General features: G+C 38.9%; 1 protein-coding gene across 7 annotated transcripts in view; it reads right to left on the minus strand.

Annotated features, from left to right (window-relative positions):
* The window catches only part of GRIP1 (glutamate receptor interacting protein 1), a 303,215-nt gene that overhangs the window by 40,056 nt on the left and 245,502 nt on the right, over window positions 1–17,657 (minus strand). For 5 of the 7 annotated variants that reach the window (XM_077783507.1, XM_077783509.1, XM_077783506.1 and 2 more), the window contains 3 exons: window positions 7,809–7,956; window positions 6,036–6,205; window positions 657–812 (listed from right to left, as the gene is read on the minus strand). In XM_077783507.1, the coding sequence (XP_077639633.1) occupies window positions 657–812; window positions 6,036–6,205; window positions 7,809–7,956 (474 nt within the window). Of the gene's footprint in view, window positions 1–656; window positions 813–1,543; window positions 1,700–6,035; window positions 6,206–7,808; window positions 7,957–17,657 lie in introns of all 7 variants that reach the window. The other 2 variants (XM_077783510.1, XM_077783511.1) reach the window with 2 other exon arrangements.

A 17,657-nucleotide genomic window follows, 5' to 3' on the forward strand; every position in this document is an offset into this window, starting at 1 on the left:
GAAAAAATGCACTGCCACAGCCACACTCTCTCCAGCTTAGTGAATACTTAGCAATATGCAAAATGGAACAGCCTGAATAGATCTGTTCTGGCTTGGGAAATGATTGACTCACAGGCAATCCATGCTTTGAATTTCAGAGAGTGGTCAAACGAGGCTAGTTAGTCTTCACTGTAACTTGTTGCTCTCCCTCCCCAAAATAACTGTACAGGACATGGTAAAGATGTAAACATTAGAACTACCTAGGAGGTGGCAAGCTCTGCCTTCCCTAATGTGACAGCTGGCTGAGCTTACCAGCAATCTGTTTTTGACCATTCAGCTATGAATTCTATTCCTTAATGGACACTGGAAGAGTTAAGAAAGGAATTTGAAAATCACTTCAATAATGGTATAACAAACTCTTCTAGCACTGTCTAAAGAAAACATTCCTTTATAAATTTCAGATGAGATAGTTATGCTGCATAACATCTACTCATCTCATTTTAGCATTAAACAAATATTTTTACCCTTATGCTTCCCTACATCTACCAGAAACTCCCTCTTCTGTCTAAAATATATGTGTATTAATTAATCTACTGTGCAACTTTTTTTTCTGCATTTTCCCCCTCCTCCACCCATTCATTCACTGCACATTTTGAGCAAATGCAGTTACCACCTACAGGAGCTTTTGAAGTCCTTCTTTTTCATCCTCCGCCTCATCATTGTCCCACGTGGGCTGGTGGAGTAGAGGCTGCGAGGTAAGGTCCCCATGTTCAGGGAACTCAGGCTGTATGCACTCATGGAGGTAGGAGAGAAGGATGAAGACACCAGAGCTGCTGTAAGAAATCAAACACTTGGCATACAGCACTCAGTCTTCACAGAAGAGCGCAGCACATACCTGTAACTCATCAATGAATCAAACATTTTATGGATAGGCTGTGTATGATGCACAGGAATGGTTTGTGCATTTTCAATAACAAAGACATTAAACCACACAGGTGACCCTAGGAAAAAGTAAAGCCAGCATTTCATGACAACACGTGCTGGAAGCTAACAAAGAAAATGTAGATACAAAAGCTATATTCATAGTATACAACTTACTTTAAGCAAAGCACGTTAAATTAAAATTTTAAACACAAATCCCCAAACTAATGCAAGTCAATATACCTAGATACACTGATTTTAGAAATGTCTTTTTGTAGTAGGTAGTTTCTGACAAGGATTAGCAAGCAATGCTTTGCATTCAAATATCATGCTTTATATACACTTTTCCAATCCAATGGTCTACTCGTACATAGAAGAAGAGCTGATTAATTTAGAATTTTCAAGCTTTTTCCTGTCTACAAAGACTGCTTTGTTATACAAAGGAAAAGGTGTAAACTGTCAGAAATAACCTTGGCATGGCTATGAAAAAGCATAGCATCCGTAAACTAAAAACATTTTAGAGCCTGAAATGAGAAAAGTATGAGTGAAAGAAGAACGGAGGGAGGAGGAGGAGGAAGAGGGAGGAGGAGGAAGTAGAAGAGGAGAAGAGAATATGCCAGCAGGAAAAGGTGTGGAACATTACGAAGGCTTTTTTGAGGAGGCGCTTTCTGGAATTTCAAGGCTGGCATCCTGCAATGGTCAGGGTGGTAGGTGTTATAATGGTGGTAGGTGAGGAGGCTGCTGTGGCTGTTGGCACACGAATCCCAGGTAAGTTGCCTGTTGCTTCTTTCAACCTTCACTGCCCGCATGAAGGGATGATGGAAAATCAGAAACAAAAGGACCAGAGAAGAGGCAAAAGTAACTGAATTGCACAAAGAAAACCAAAAGAACCCATAAATCAGAAGTGAAAGAAAGAAAACAAATTGAAAATAAAATATAATAAAACAAAACAAAAAATAACATGGTCTTGTCTTCTTATCAGGGGGTTCTAACTTGTTCTAACAAATACAAAAAAGCAGAAAACTCAATCAGAAACATTTCTCAGAAAAAATGTTTCTGATTTGAGTTTTCTGCTTTTTTGTATTTGTTTCAAAAATTATGATTACTGAATCAATTTCTAATCTCCTTCTACCTTAGGGACTAAGATTGCAAAGTTGCTCAAAAAATACTAAGATACTACATATGACCAGTAACTGAAGGTTAATAACTCTCTGCTTGCATTAATCTATTTTAAAAAGACCAGTCAGATACTTTACATGGCACTGCCTAGAATGGAGATGGTTCCCTGCCATTTCAATTTACTGTATTGACATTTTAATTTTGCCACAATCTATTGCTGGCATTATGCTATTCTGTGCAGTAAATGACTTCCCCTTGTCAGCAGCAGAAAAATGCTATCCTGAAACCTGGTTGATAAAGAAAAGAAGTCTTATTGATTAGCAGGATTTGCAATTTTGTATTTTTATTTTGTAGTTTTTATTTTTAATTTGATCTTCAAAACTTTAAAATGATCCTTCACTGGATGAAATTTGAAACCATACTTAATTATTTAATTGCGGGATTTATGTGCCGCAAGTGAAGACTGGTATTTACTAAGAGAGTGGGAAGCATTCTAGTTGTCAAATCTTAAAGGAAAGGGATTGAAGTCTCCCTTGATTAAATACAGTATATTCATAATTAAATTCAGCATATCTGTATCCTTGCTGAACCATAAAGGCACAGTTCAAACTGGTAAATATTCACTGATTCTTTTGTCTTAACACGCCAAGGGATTCACCCATACTACATAATCATGAAATGGTTTGGAGGGACCTTAAAGACCATCTTGTTCCAACTCTGTTATCATGGGAAGGGACACTTTTCACTAGACCAGGTGGCTAAGGGCCCCATCCAACCCAGCCTTTAACACTTCCAGGGATGAGACAGCCACAACTTCTCTGTGCAATCTGTCCCAGTGCCTCACCATCCTCGCAGTGAAGAATTTCTTCCTAATATCTAATCTAAACCTGTTTCTGTTTCTATAAAACAGTTTGCTGTCTTTGTTTCATGAGCTGTATAACCTGTGTCCCTCTGCTACCTGCTATACCTATAATGGCTGCAGACTTGGCAGTCCTCATGCTGGCCTCTAACAGGAGCCCAAAACCTTGAGCATTCAGCTTGGACCTACACCTTGTGTTCGTATCTTATTCCATGAGGTAAAATTAGGGGGAAAAGGCCAGCTACCACAGCAAGCCCTGTGCCCTGGCAGAAGGAAAACTGTCCTTTGGTTTCACTTTGTATTACATGAGCACTGATGTGCTAATTGCCTGACGGTACTCCCCCTTCTGACTCAAAAGTGATGCTTCTCTCTACACGGTAGATGTGTGGGATGCACACCAGGGAAGGGACAGGGAAAAGGGAGCACAGGGACTCACCACGTCCCTGCAGCCTGGTGGAGTGATGGAGACCCTGCAAGCCCTGGAGCTGCCTGATCTGGCTATGTGTCTTCAGTCAGATTTCCCTGGAGTTGCATCCCTCCCTAAGAGCACACACTGTGTCCTGGCATGCTCTTGAATCAAAATAATTATTTTTTTGCTCCAATAACAGATATCAAAAGTAAGGGAGGGGTGAAATGTCAGCATCAGGCTGGGAGTGTGCGCCTGGGGCTCCTCAGCCACTAGCACCACCACCCTCTGGGACTTTGGAAAATCTCATGGTAGCCAGAAAAGTCCCAGAAACACCTGAAGTAGCCTGATATGGCCTTATGTGCCTTAGAGACTTAACGTGTCTTCTCGGATGAAACTGTCTCTTCAATTACGCGCACAGACAGCGAGATTTCTTAACTTAACTATGGTGAAAAAATTAAAATCTGATAAGAACAATGTGACCAGGTGGATTTTCATTATTTTCAAGCTACTGTGAGCCTTGTTTAATTAAAAAGACTGCTTCCAGCAGGAAATTATCTGGCAGTCCTTGAGATTTTTACTTAATGTTTTATTTTCATGCTGAGAGTAGAGATAAAGTCCTACAAAGTGGGAAAGTACACAAATTCAGTTTGCTCAGCTTGTAGAAATATAGTCCCAATTCAACAAAAGTTCTGTAAAAGAAAATCCTTTTGTGTGTAACCACAGTAATTTAGTGGTAATTTCAGCTTTTCCAGTACAGGGTTGTGTATAGTAAAAATAAAACTAATGAGGCAGCAAGAGAAATGACTGTCAGCAGCACAGTATAAAGGGAAAAAAAACCCATGAAAAAGAATCCTATCTTTTATAGAGCTCTCCACTTTATTTTAGGGCTAAAATTTTAGTTTATTTTATATACTGACTTTCCTGCCTGTTATAAATTCCTAACATATTCCCACAAGACCAATAACTGAGCTCCCCAGATACAGCCCTAATGACTCAGCTTATTTCAGACATTGCAAGGGAGATTTTCACTCTCTGCAGCCTCTAGGCCATACCACACCTGATGAATGGTTGTTTCTAAGAGGGAACTTGCTTCCATAAAGCTTGTTATATCTTGAATTGGTCATGATATTGTGGTAGCACCACCTGGTGAGGGGCTGGAACGGTCTGTAAACATCCTAGTTATTCTGCCTTACTGAAGAAAGCAACTTTATTACTTTAGGGATACTTTCACCCAAAAGATGTGCTTATATATCATCTTTTGCAGATCAATTTGATATTATTTTGTAACAAACAGTTCTTAACTCTTGGCATAGCAAGAACATTGCTTTTTTCTAAGCATCTACACTGGTTACTAGAACATTAACAGCATCAATCTGTTATAAATATTGGTTAACAACCCAACTGCTTCAAGTAATACAATCATCTACACAAATCATTGGTCCCAGCATTTGTCTTCCCAAAAAAAAAGTCTTCAAAATTCTTTAACCATTCAGAAATTAATTGCATGACATCTCTGCTTCAGAACAGAGAAAGCTCTGTTTGTAATGCACTGTCATAACTGAAAGTAGTGGAAGTACATTGGAAATTTGGCCTCCATCTTGCTCTGCTTGTGCTAATGTTATCAACCTCTGCTCCTTGTGGCTCTAAGCAGCTTAAGTAGAAAAGGGAAAGAGCTGAGTACAGGGAGAACATGCGATTGCAAAGGTTACTTTTTGTTCACCCTGGTCTAAGAGAAACTAATGTCTCCTCTGTCACTAGTTCAGTATTCCCTACTTTGAGAAACTGTCTAGAACACCACTTATCAAGGGACACCCTGGATGCTGCCTGGATGTCCCAGAACATTTACCATCACTGACATTTCAAGACCTCAGAAATCTTGCCTTGGTCTAAAGGAGGCAGCAGCACAGTACCACAGGCTTAGAAAAACTATACCACTGGTCATGCTGCAACACATGTACCTATTCTCTGTGTATGTGATAACCCTTGTTACTGTTTTGATGTCGATCAACATGTGCTATTTTAGACTGATTTGAAGGATTATTGTGAATTAGCACTTTTTCACGATCAGTTAGAAGACAAGACAGGCGGCCTCCATCTGAATTCAAATACTAAGACATTTTACAAATATTTGATTTGAGAATGGAAAGCCACTCTATTCAAGTATGTTGGTATGAAATAAGTATCACAGTGAAAAGGTCTGCAATCTAGGGAACTGTTTCCAAACAGTTTTCATAAGCACTGACAGTGAACCTGTGAAGCAATCTCAGAAGCATTTTAAAAGAAGATGGCAATAAATAATAATGCCATTAACAAGAGAAAATACAGGAGGGGTTTACGTATTTAAGGAGAGAACAGGTTAACACCTGCTAACTACCTTAATTAAGTGACCATGACTAACAAGCCAATATGCTGAAAATAAGTTGGCTGTGGTACTATTTCCCCACTCTAAATTTAAGAATCAATGTAGAAATTAATTTACAGAAGTATCTCGTAGCACCCCCAGCAACTGCAACAGTAGAGGCAGCAGGTGTCTTTATGTGCATTTGCAAGTTTGTAGAGGTATTTCTTAGCAAAACATTTCCTCTCTGGCCATAGAAATCTCCGAGCTGCTCAGAAACTGCAGAAGCATAACGTGGGGAGTTGAAACAACATTTACAGACCTAACTGTGGTGATAGCTTTGACCATTCAGCATGGGCAGGCAAAGCACAAGAAAGAGATAAAGGTGTTTGGTGTTGCAGATCTCTTACCGTGCTCTGGGCCTTTCAGTGCTAGCCGTGTCTGGTGGTGGGGAAGGATCTCCAGTTTGACATTATCCGCTGCATTAGCCAAAAACTGCGTTGCTTCTGCCAGCGTACAGTACTCCATGCTGGTGCCATCAATGGACAGAATATGGTCTCCTACATGTAATGCACCACATCTATATAAAAGGGGAAAAACTTGGTATGATCAGGTATGCTATTTGCTTGCACAATGAGTTTTTCTGCCTTCAAACTGTCAACGTGACAACTACGAACATGTTCTTTTTTTTCAAGAGACATTTGTGTTTTGTAGGCACTGTCACTGGTCAGACTTTATCTCTATTAGTACAAACCTTAAAAACAATTCCGTTAATACAGTATATGCCAAGACATCACTCACAGAACTGCAATGGGGTAGCTGGCTCTAAAAATATGTGTGAATGGCAGCAGGATAAAATGAGAAGAGCTTAAGGAGACTCTAATAACTTGGTCACATATCCCTCACACAAGCACCCAGTTCATCATTTTTTGAGTTATAATTCAAACATTTATTAGTACAAAAGCTGTAAATGATGATGAAATTATGCAGTAGTCAAACAAATAATGAAACCAGGGCTAGCATGGTGACTCTAGGAGTGGGGTGGGGAGGGGGCTAGCTGCTAAATTTTGCTGCACTCAAGAGACTGGCTACTGGATGAGTTGAGAAATGCAAACACAGCAGTCAGCATCCCGACGTACCAGTCAAGTGGACAGCTCCTTTAATTGGTTACCCCCTGTGAAATGGGAAAAAACAGAGGGAGAAAATTAAAGCATCCTGCACCATTGAACTGGAGAACACCCCTGGATCAATGGCCGTCACTCTCAAAATTTCTACTGTAGGGAAAAGCCCACAGAGGAGCTGTAGACTCACTGCTACAAGTGGGTGCTACCAAAAGCACCATTGCCAAGGAGGAGTTACAAGGTAGGGTGACTGGGGACATGCAGGAGGAATTTGCTGCTGAAACGTAATATTTAAAAAAAAATTTAGATAGAGATATGAGTATAAAAATATATTGTATATGTATAAACACACACATACACACACACACACCCCCCAGAAAAGGTCTCTAACAACTCTGTTACAGAGGTTCAGACCACTGGGGAAAAATACCTAGCTATAATTTTAATGGTTTAAAGGTTTTATTTAAAGGATTAAATGAAGTGGAAATATTACAGTAAAACAATTTAGAAATACAGAAGCCAGTCTTCCTTATACCTCACTTGCATTCTAAACTATTAGTAAAAGAATCCAGACATAAGGAATTCCATTTCAGTGTACCACAAGAATGAGTGATATATTCTAAAAGAACATTTCAAGGTTGCAGAGCCTCAAAATTTACTTTCCTTGACAGCTGTTCCATATGGTAGGTTTACATCAAGAATTCCAGTGGGTTACATTTCTTTTTTTAATACTGATCTCTGCCACAGTATTACATTTAATAGCCAGAGAAGACCTTTTTAACTGCTGTGTTGCATAGTGCAAGCAGCCAGTCACATATTACATGGGAGGTGGCTCATGTCACCAAATACTACTGGAATGAGCTAAAGTAGATGGAAGTCTTAGACTCAGCAGTCTGGAACAGCCATCTGACAAAGTGCTAATTTTAGGACATGCAACCTTGAGAGGACCTGGTTCAGCTGATTTTCTCAAAAAAGGGAAGGGTTCCTTTAAAATCAGACCAAACAGAAAAAGAAGTAAAATGGATGCATGGACCTGCAGTGTCAGTCCTCTGTCACACTCACCTGTCTGCAATACTTGCAGATTTGATTTTGTCTATGACAATGACCTGTTTGTTGCAGCACATCGAGGTAGTTAGTGCAACCCCAAGAGCAGCACCAGGAGTTTTGGCAACTTCGACTAGCAGGGGCCCAGAAGCTGTTGCTACTGAATCTGTTAAAATGAGACAACAAAAGATCAGTATTATACCAATGTGGTATTTATGCCATTTTCATGTTTTCCCCATATGAAATCTCCATGGCTACTTTATTTCTCTGACCAGATAACATGCCACTTCAAGAAATACTGGAATAGCACCATTTAAGGTGTCAATAATCAGAACTTGATGTTGAAAACTCTAAAAGCAAGAGGAAGTTTGTGAATCAGGGATGTCCAGAAGTTTCAGAGTGTGTCAGAATCAGAGATGGACCAGATGAGGGAAACAGGATGTATTAGTGAATCATTCTCTTGAACAACTGAAGATAAATATTACCTAGAATTTAAACAGACATGCTGAAAAAACAGAATTAATTTTAAAACTTGAAAATTATCTGAAAAAAAAGGAGTAAGTGAATAGGTTAGAGAAGAAAGCTAAATTAATTTTCACAAAAGGAAATGAAGGTCTGTAGATAGCAGTATAATAATCAAATGAAGAAGATAAAGAAAGGGTCTACAAGAAATCCTTTACAAAAGAAAGGACAAAATGGTGAAAGTGAAGGAGGCATGACACCTAGAAGTAGTAGAAGTTAAAACAAAACACATGTGAGGAGATTCAGAAAATTGTTTTAACATCCTGCCACTGGATAAAACACTGCCTTACAACAAGACATAGATAGTAAATAATCAACACTGAATACAGAAAACAGAAAAGTAAGTTGGAACAACAGTCATGATTGATGACTGTGGTGAGAAACTACCCCAGAGAACAAGTGCTAGACACAACAAAGCAAATAGAGAGCAGGCTTCTTCCTAAATGCCAAAAACAAAGCAGGGAATGATCATATGTTCTGGAGACTGGATGAGAACTCCTACTAACCAATACCCATTGATCAATAACTCAGTGCAGTAAGATACAGTAAGAGAAGATGTCCTTTAAGGATATAAAAAGATTGAGACAAATAAAATGCAATCAGAAGCCTTTGGAGGTGCTTACAATCACAATAAGAGAAAACTGAATAAATGAAGACTTATGCTGGATCAAAGTTATCAAATGTCCTGCCAGCAAACAGGAGAGACTGGTATTCACAACATACTGGAACCAACTGTGAGGATACAAAGACAACATTCAATTGTGATGTGTCTCAGAAGATGCTAAGACTGAAGCTGTATCAGAACTGCAGCTGGGCTTCCAAGTATGGGGGAGAGGACAGATATAAGATACTCCACTCAGTCTTAAATCTAAAAAATTAGTAAAAAAATGTAATACTGGCACAAAAGAGAGTAAAACTGTATTAGCATACAAAACTAACAATCTATATAATAATACAAGAAACTGAATGAGAGAGTGCTGAACACTCAGTGAAGGTGCTCTTCCTCATTTGAGTGTAATGTAGGTAAACTGCATATAAAAATGGAGTGAAAAAAGGTTGGATGGAATAGCATACAATATCAGAAAACTGTCAGTTAGTTATTATAGAACTCCTTATCTCCCACAGTTTGAAATAATTTTTAGATTCTTGTGGGTTTTCTTTTTTTTCAAGCTCGAAATCTGAGGGTTTGAAGGCAAGAAATTTTGAAAGTGGTCATTAAATCTGACACAACTAGGGTTGAATTTTTAAAGGCTCAGCCTTTATAGGCACTAAAAAATAAGCTGCTCCACAAACCCGAACTGATCTTTAAATTCTGAGCCAAAAGAAGAATCCACCCAGTAGCCTTTCTGCCTGGAGCTTCAAGCACTATGTACTCAGAACTGCCCTCAGCAGCTACCTGTCTTTCTCTTACTAACTAAAGAAGGAGTTTATTACAATGAAATTCCTGTCTTAGATGACTTGGTTAAAGGTCTAAGTAAGGCACGATGCATGCAGTGCCTTGCAAACCGCCAAATAAGCAGGTGCAGCAGAGCAAAATTTAAGTATTCCCTATTCCCATTCCTGCACTGAGAAACAATTATTTTCATCTTGAACATTCCCATGCCTTCTGGAGCTACACACGTTTCACATTTACAAATATATGGGAAGAAGACTCAAACATTTGTCATCAGTACCTTGACAAAGGTTTTAACTCATATTGATCCAGAAAATGGCAAAGCCCAACTTGCACTAGTTCTTTCTGTAATGGTTGCCTTGAGGAGAGCAAACGGAATGCAAATATCTGTTGAGAATGTGTAAATCTTTCAAGATGCTGGACCTTTTTCCAGTTACTTGGGAAACTGCATAAGCACAAGCAACTTATGCCTGAGTGTTATTTCCCAGGTGCCTGTTGAAATGCACTGGGAACACAAACTAAGGCAGACAGGATGAATAAATAAGATAACTACATTAGAGGAACCAGAAGAGAAGAAATGGAGTGTGTCTAACAGTGGAAAAAAAGCACAAGGAAGAGAAAGAAGGCAATAACTAAGCACGCATTCTCTGACAGACAAGAATTAGTTTTTCATGTTGAAGTAAAGCATGGATATGAAAAATGAATCATACAGGTATAAATTATTCATGTGTGAAGATGTTTCAGTCATTAAGATATTTACACCATGACTGAAGCACTTACACACTATGTTGATTTATTGACTATGTAATTACATAAGATACACTGATGAATATTTGTGTGAAAGGCACTCTAGATTTTTGATTTTGTTAATAATTTTTCTCATTTCAGAGTATTGCATCTCAATCACTACAAGAGGCCTGATTAAAAACCTCCCAGAGGAAGTGGCATTGCTTTCTGCATGCTAATATATTTCTTCAGCAAGATAGCAGCACATCTTTTTTATCTGACAGCTTAAATTACTGGAAACAAGGGGTTTTATTCTAGATATACTTTCATGATATGTAAATATACTGTTTTTAGTATAGTATAAATAGTATTTAGATTTTTTTTAAATAAAATGAGCAGTGCAACCTCCTTTGTCTCAACAGATAATCACAAATCGCTTTGAAAATTGAAAAATGTATTTTTAACCTGATAAAGACATCACATTACATGTGTTTCTTTATGTCCTCAAAAATGTATATATCTGTTAATCCTTACTGATCCTCATGGTATCTGAAATCCAGGTCAACAACTGGTGGGTTGTTGACAAAAAACACTAGGATTCCCACAGTGGGGAAACAAAAAAGTGAGCTGCTTCTATTAGGCAGCAGAAGATCTACACGTGAAACAATGTAGATGCCTTTAAATGCCCTAGATAGGGAAAAGCTTCAGTCATAGCTTGTGATAAATAATGATACTAAATTCACAGGAAATCAAACTTCTTTAGTCCATGATGCTTTTTTTTTTTCCTTTCTGAAGTCTTCCTGTACTTAAAACTGGGAAGTACAGCTATTGAGCTTGTTCCTATAGGAACACTGAGCTCTGTTGCTACTACCTGTCCTCTTCTCACTTCTCTAACTGCAAGGTTTGGGGTGCTCTTTTACTTTCTTCAAAGTCATAGCACAAGGGGTGGAACTGGACGATCTTTAAGGTTCTTTCCAACCTAAACCATTCTACGACTGACAGAATCATCAATGGTGAGGAAAGTACACCAGATGTGCTTGTGCCAGTCCATTCAGAATCAGTGTGCTAGGGATTACACCCCGTTTTCAGTGTTAAGAAACAAGAGCTGAAATGTTAAAAGCTTTTTGCTTTTTGTAACAGAAATGGATCAATTTACCACAGACCTATCAACATGAGTTTTGAGTATTTGCCACTGCTTAGGGAAGCTAGATTGTTGAAATGCAAAAATCAAAGCCAACACATAGCTTACATGGCACTTGATTTCCACAGCTAGCTGTACAAACTTGAGACCAGATGACCAACCCAAAGAACAGGCAGGACTTCTAACAGGCTTGACGGATTTTATTTCCAAGACGTGTGGTTTTAGCAGTGACGTTCTCCATTTTGCAAGGTCCTTTACAGTACTGCTCAGCTGACAGCACAGCATATCTTAAACTACACTTAATGAATCTTGTCATTCTCTGTGTGGTTTTTATATTCTTAAGGACTATTTCTTTTATGTGAATACCAGCCCAAACCCCATATTTTTTTGGTGTCCATTTAAACATTTCCTCCGTAAGACTGATACACTTAAAAGTTGTCCCAGCTCCTCACAAGACTGCATTCCTACCTGTGTGAGATTCATAGTTCTCTATCATGCTGTGGCTCCCCTATTTCCCTTCTCACATTTTTCTGAGATTGCCATAGAGATAGGCAGTCAACTTATCTGTCTTTTCCATGATCACTTACAAAACAAGAGCCACAACTAGAAATGTTTGTGCAAAAGAGAGATCTGCTGCAAGTAGGGAGGCTTTTTTCTACTTTTCCCCTTCCTTTCTGCTTCAATTCACTTACACTTTTCTTTTATTTTTCCAGGTTTCACCAAGTCACAGATAAAAAGAGCTGACAAAACCCCACTTTCGCCCCTGTTCTTCATCTACATCATAAAGCACTTAGGCTACTTTGCTACCATTTAAAATTTCTTTTCTAGGGGCATTTTCCTTTACTAATTTTTTTGCAGCAATTGGATGACCTGCCAAGTCTCTTACAGAGAGCTGAGTGATGGCTATTTAAATACTGATTTTTTTGGTGGAGGTGGGGGCATGGGAGGTAGCTTATTTATGTAATACCCTTCCTTGTACTGCAAAGATTATTTGATCTCTATTTTGCAAAGAAAGGATATAATTACGTATTTTTAAAGATGATCTAATCAAGAAATTGAGATTGGGATCATGGGTCAATAGTTTCAAGAGGGAATGTAGCAGCAAGGAAGAGAGCAGGAATAAGACTTCTGCAGTGTTTAAAGGGCACAGGAACAACATTAAAGATGCCCTACAGCTGGGTAGCACCATTATCACTCATTCAGAGTAATATTATTTTATTTCTCATACATTTGTGACTAAAGGTCATAAATGAACCACACACAGAACATGATTCATGGTACTGGTTTTGGTATCCTGTTCTACTAATATGGCATAATGTTTGCACTCCAGCTTTGTTCATGCTTCATTTAGCAGAGTAACCTTTTACTCATCTCAGATCTTATGGGTAAAATAAAATCAATGACAGCTAGCAAGCTCTGAAAGGGATTTCTGGAAAGCTAAAAAAGATGTGAAACTCTTGAAGTAGGTCTAGTGGGGGGCCATGAAACTGCACAGAGTGCTGGAGCACCTTTTCTGTGAGGATGGGCTGAGAGAGCTGCGGAAGAGAAGGCTCTGGGAAGATCTCATTGCTGCCTTTCAGTAATTGAAAGAAGCTTATAAAAAAGATGGACAGTGACTTCTTACATGGGCAGATAGTGATAGGACAAGGGGGAACAGTTTTAAACTGAAAGAGAAGAGATTTAGTTTATCTCTTAGAAGGAAACTCTTTCCCAGAAGATGGTAAAGCACAGGTACAGGTTCCCTAGAGAAGCTGTTGATGCCCCTTTCCTGGGGGCGTTCCAGGCCAGGTTTGATTGGGCCCTAGGCAACATGAGCTAGTGGGTGGCATCCCTGCCCATGGCAGAGGGATTGGAACTAGATGACATTTAAGGTCTTTTCTAACCCAAACTATAAAATAGAGTAAGCTGACAATGTACTAAAAGTAGTATTTGTAGAGAAAGGATAGTAGTTTTTAATAATATAATTAGTATTTAAAAATTAAATATTATTCTTGTTAGAAGTGTCAGTCTCCAAGGATAGACTTACAATCCATCATACAATATATGTGCTCCTTGCATTCCCTTGATTTTGGGGTATTCTGTGCTTCAGGCAGGCTGTAGAATGAGCAACAGCTGTTCTAATTTTACCTGAACTAGAATTAGGGGAGCAAAACCAGTACCAAATATAGATAAATAAAATAGTGTATTTTCCATTATTGTAAGTAACAGGACAACACTGGAACTTCTCATCTACTGAAAGAAAGATCACAAAAGAAAGGAAAAAAGCAATAAATTGCTGCTAAGGAAAAAAGCCACCAATGGCTTTTTATACTCTCTCACCTTTAGAATAATCAAATTTCAAAAATGATAAATAGGAATAATTCCAAGAGGATGCCAGCAGAATGAGTGATAGCAAAATCAGAGAGACCTCTCAACCTCAAAATGGTAAATGAAACATTAGTCTCTAAACAAATGTGCCACCTATTATCCCCTCTAAACACAAGCAATTTACTATTCTTGTCAACTGACTGGCACAGTCTTTCCATTTTCCTCTTGTTGTCTAATTCCTGCAGCTCATTTATATGCCTCTAATTTAACCAAGTTCTTCAAATCAAAAGCTTAGCAGCTGCCTTTACCTGATTTCATACTTTGCAACCTTAGCCCCATCATTCTTTGCAGCTAAGAAATGTCACTAACTAGCTGAATAACCATCTCTGCCTTCAAAATGCTCCCACAGTGTGGATGTGGATATATTCAAAATCAGTCTGGGACTTTCTCAGACTTTCTCTCAAATTTGAACCATAAAAACCTGCCTAAACAACTTCAGCTCAAAAGTCTTTCCCCAATTCTCAGGGTGCTGTTTCCTCCTATTAACTGTTTCAAACTCACACCTTTAACTTCTACTAGGCCCCTTTCCTGCTCAAAAGCTGTATGAAATCCCAATCTCTTAATTTATCTCTATTTTTCTTTTCATGTGCCTTGTTAATCTAAAACGCAATCTGTCTATTGAACAATTTACAACACAAAAGCAACTTGGTAGATGATGCCTGTACAGAAAATCCTGTATCTCCTTCTTTGAGGATAGTCTAAGTGCATTTTAAATAAGCCCAGGCCCTGCAAATATCTGCCTTTGTTACCTTGAGAAAGAATACCACATAAAAAATTCATCTGGCACTTAAAGAACTATTAAGAACTCAAAATCTCTACTCCTGACGGCAGCACATGGTTTCAGAACTTGGGAGCTTACAAGTACAACTTTATGTTTAGTTTGGCAATCTGAGCCTCAAATAGCACCTTTCCATTGAAGGATGGCTGTTGAAAACTGCCATGAAACACTATATAGCATTAGTTAGATTGTGAAATGCTTGCAGAAGTCAGCAGCAATGGAATTCTCCGTGCACTTCATTCCAAGAATGGAACTTACAATTAATTATTTTTAAAAACCATCTTCCAAATGAGACACACCCCAAAAACAGTGCAAATATGTCCTCTACAGATGCCCTGCATTACAAACCACTAATTTTTCTATGACACAAAGCACAGATGAAATCAAAGAACCACTGAATCACAGAATGGTTTGAGTTTGGAGAAACCTTAAAAACCATTTAATCCCAGTCCCCTTCCATAAGCAGGGTCACTGTCCACTAGACCAAATTGCTGAAAGCCCAATCCAACTTGGTCTTGCACACTTTCAGTTATAGAATATAGAAAACTTGTCAGGGCCTGACAGACAGATACATATGTCCAAAAGAACTTCCCATACTTATTTTCTCCTCCAAGTAGGACAGAAAATAAAATGCACAAGAACTTTGGTATCTTTGAAACTCTCCATCTCTTGCATGATTCTGTGTCTGATTAATCACAACAAATAGAACAAATAAGGGCAACACAATCTGCACCTCAGGCTGCAAACTGGTGTGCTGAATTTTACATCAGCCAACCTTGAAAGCATACCTGTAAATACAAACTATATATAATATAAAGAGCTGCAGTAACCATCAATTATTCCTATTTGACACAATTCCATCTAATGGGAACACTAATAATTAAAATGGGATTGGATTCTCTTCAAAAGCCTACAGAGCACAAAACCCCTCACTGCTGTCACTTCATAGATGGGAACAAGCAGTGCGAGCACCAAAGCACCCAAACTTTGCACTGAGCTGACAGTGCCCATCTGTCCAAGCCTCCACCAGACAGGACACCTCAGATAATGCCAAAATCTTCAGAGCAAAGGTGTGCCATGGATAGTTCGGACACCTGGATAAGAGAACAGTTGAGGCAAATAAAGACCAGTCAATGCTGTGTTTGTGAGATACCTCAGCTGCCCCTGTCTCTCTCTGTCACGGCAGTGAGAGCTGAAACCCTGGAAGCAGCAGAGTAAGATGCTGAGCCGGTGACAGCCACTCCTGCTTGTCAGCAGGATGACAGACCCAAGAACAACCCCATTCCCATATGGCTGAGCTTCTTGGTGTATGCAAGCTGCACGACTGGACCTTGCTCAGGGATCTGCTGTACTGAAACATAACTACTTATACATTCATGGTTACTAACTATCTACATGTGTTAGTGACCTCTGCACACAAGATAGTTGCAGTCTCTGCCTTGGAAAGCTGACCTTCGGTGTGCTTCTGCTAACATTGACATCAACTGATTTGCTTTTGGTTGAACAGGCAGGAGTTTCAGACTAGTCTAAAACTCCTCTGCGAAGTCTATCAGGTAACAATGAAGCAGAAGAAAAGAAAAATTAAACTGTACATTGTTGTTCATAATGGATAATATGAATTTCTAATCCTACAAATATGTACTACTGGTACCACTTTTCTCACCTGAAACTTTGGTCTCTTCAATAATCTGTGCTCTAGTACAGTTCAAATTAAAAATAATTGATGCATTGACACAGCCACATTATAAAAGGCTACCATGCAGAAGGTTGAGGCTGAGATCTGACCAGGAGGTTTTTGCACTGAGGTCAAGAGAGTTTTTCTGCTTTTAAGGGCTGCACAAACTTTGGCATGTTTGAATCAGAAACAAGCTTATTAACTGCCCTCTCCTTCTGCTTTGGTATTGCCTCAGCAGCAGTTCAGCAAAAACATTTCAAAGAAACAGAGAAAGTAGTTTAGGTAAATTGCCCTCAAAGCCAACACAGAAACAATGGTCCTAAACATAAACTCTTTAAACCCTCATTGCAAAAATAATCTAGGATTGCCTATATATTTCCAGCTTTTTCCTTCCCAGTACTTGTTCCAAAGAATACAGGAAGAGTACTACTGGGAGTATCCACACATTTAAAGCAAAAGAAAGCTTCTATATCCCCTGTTCTCTGCAGTATACGTTTCCAGCAAAACCAATTCCCCATATTTCTGCTCCCAAAATCCCAGTTAAGCAATAACCTGTAGAAACTCAAGTGGTCCATAACTGTTATAGTCACAGCCATGAGAAGGGCACTCAATCATTTGCTACCTCAGCAGACAGCCTGCCAGCTTGCTGCCAGGGTCACCTTTGGCAAGGCTCCCATGTGGCTCCTCCTTTGCTGCAGGACCTGGCATTTGCCTCCTGCCAGAGCAGCTCCTGCTGCCAAGCTCGGAGGGGCTCCAAGTCCTCTCATGCCCCTATCTGGTGACTTGTTTCTTTTTGAAGATGTTCCATTGCTCATATTTATAATTAAGCAATTAGTGAATTTATGTAAAGGAGAAATTGTGAAAAGCTTTTTTCATCTGTGTTTCTTTTCAGTCTGTTTCTTTGGCTTTTCTTTTTCTTTTACCAGTAAAATCCACACAAATTTACCTAAGGTCTTTGTAAAGACCTTGAAAAATTAGAGGTTACAGTGTTCAGAAAAAGGCTATTCCAAACAACACTGTGGAGCTAACCGTAACAGAAAAACTGTGCTTATGCAAGGTGTAAAAAAACCCAAATGAGAAGCTGATTAAAATGTGCAGAATATCAATATAAATCATCATAAAAATACATGTACACCAATAAAGATCAGGAGCGTCTGTTTACAAACAGAATGACATTAAAATGAAAATATTACAGTCACCATGTGGGCACAAAGCACTTCAAACCTAATGATCCCCGGAATGAATATTGCCTGGATGTACTTATT

This window comes from Lonchura striata, chromosome 5 (genome assembly GCF_046129695.1).
Source record: "Lonchura striata isolate bLonStr1 chromosome 5, bLonStr1.mat, whole genome shotgun sequence".
Lineage (NCBI taxonomy): Eukaryota > Metazoa > Chordata > Aves > Passeriformes > Estrildidae > Lonchura > Lonchura striata.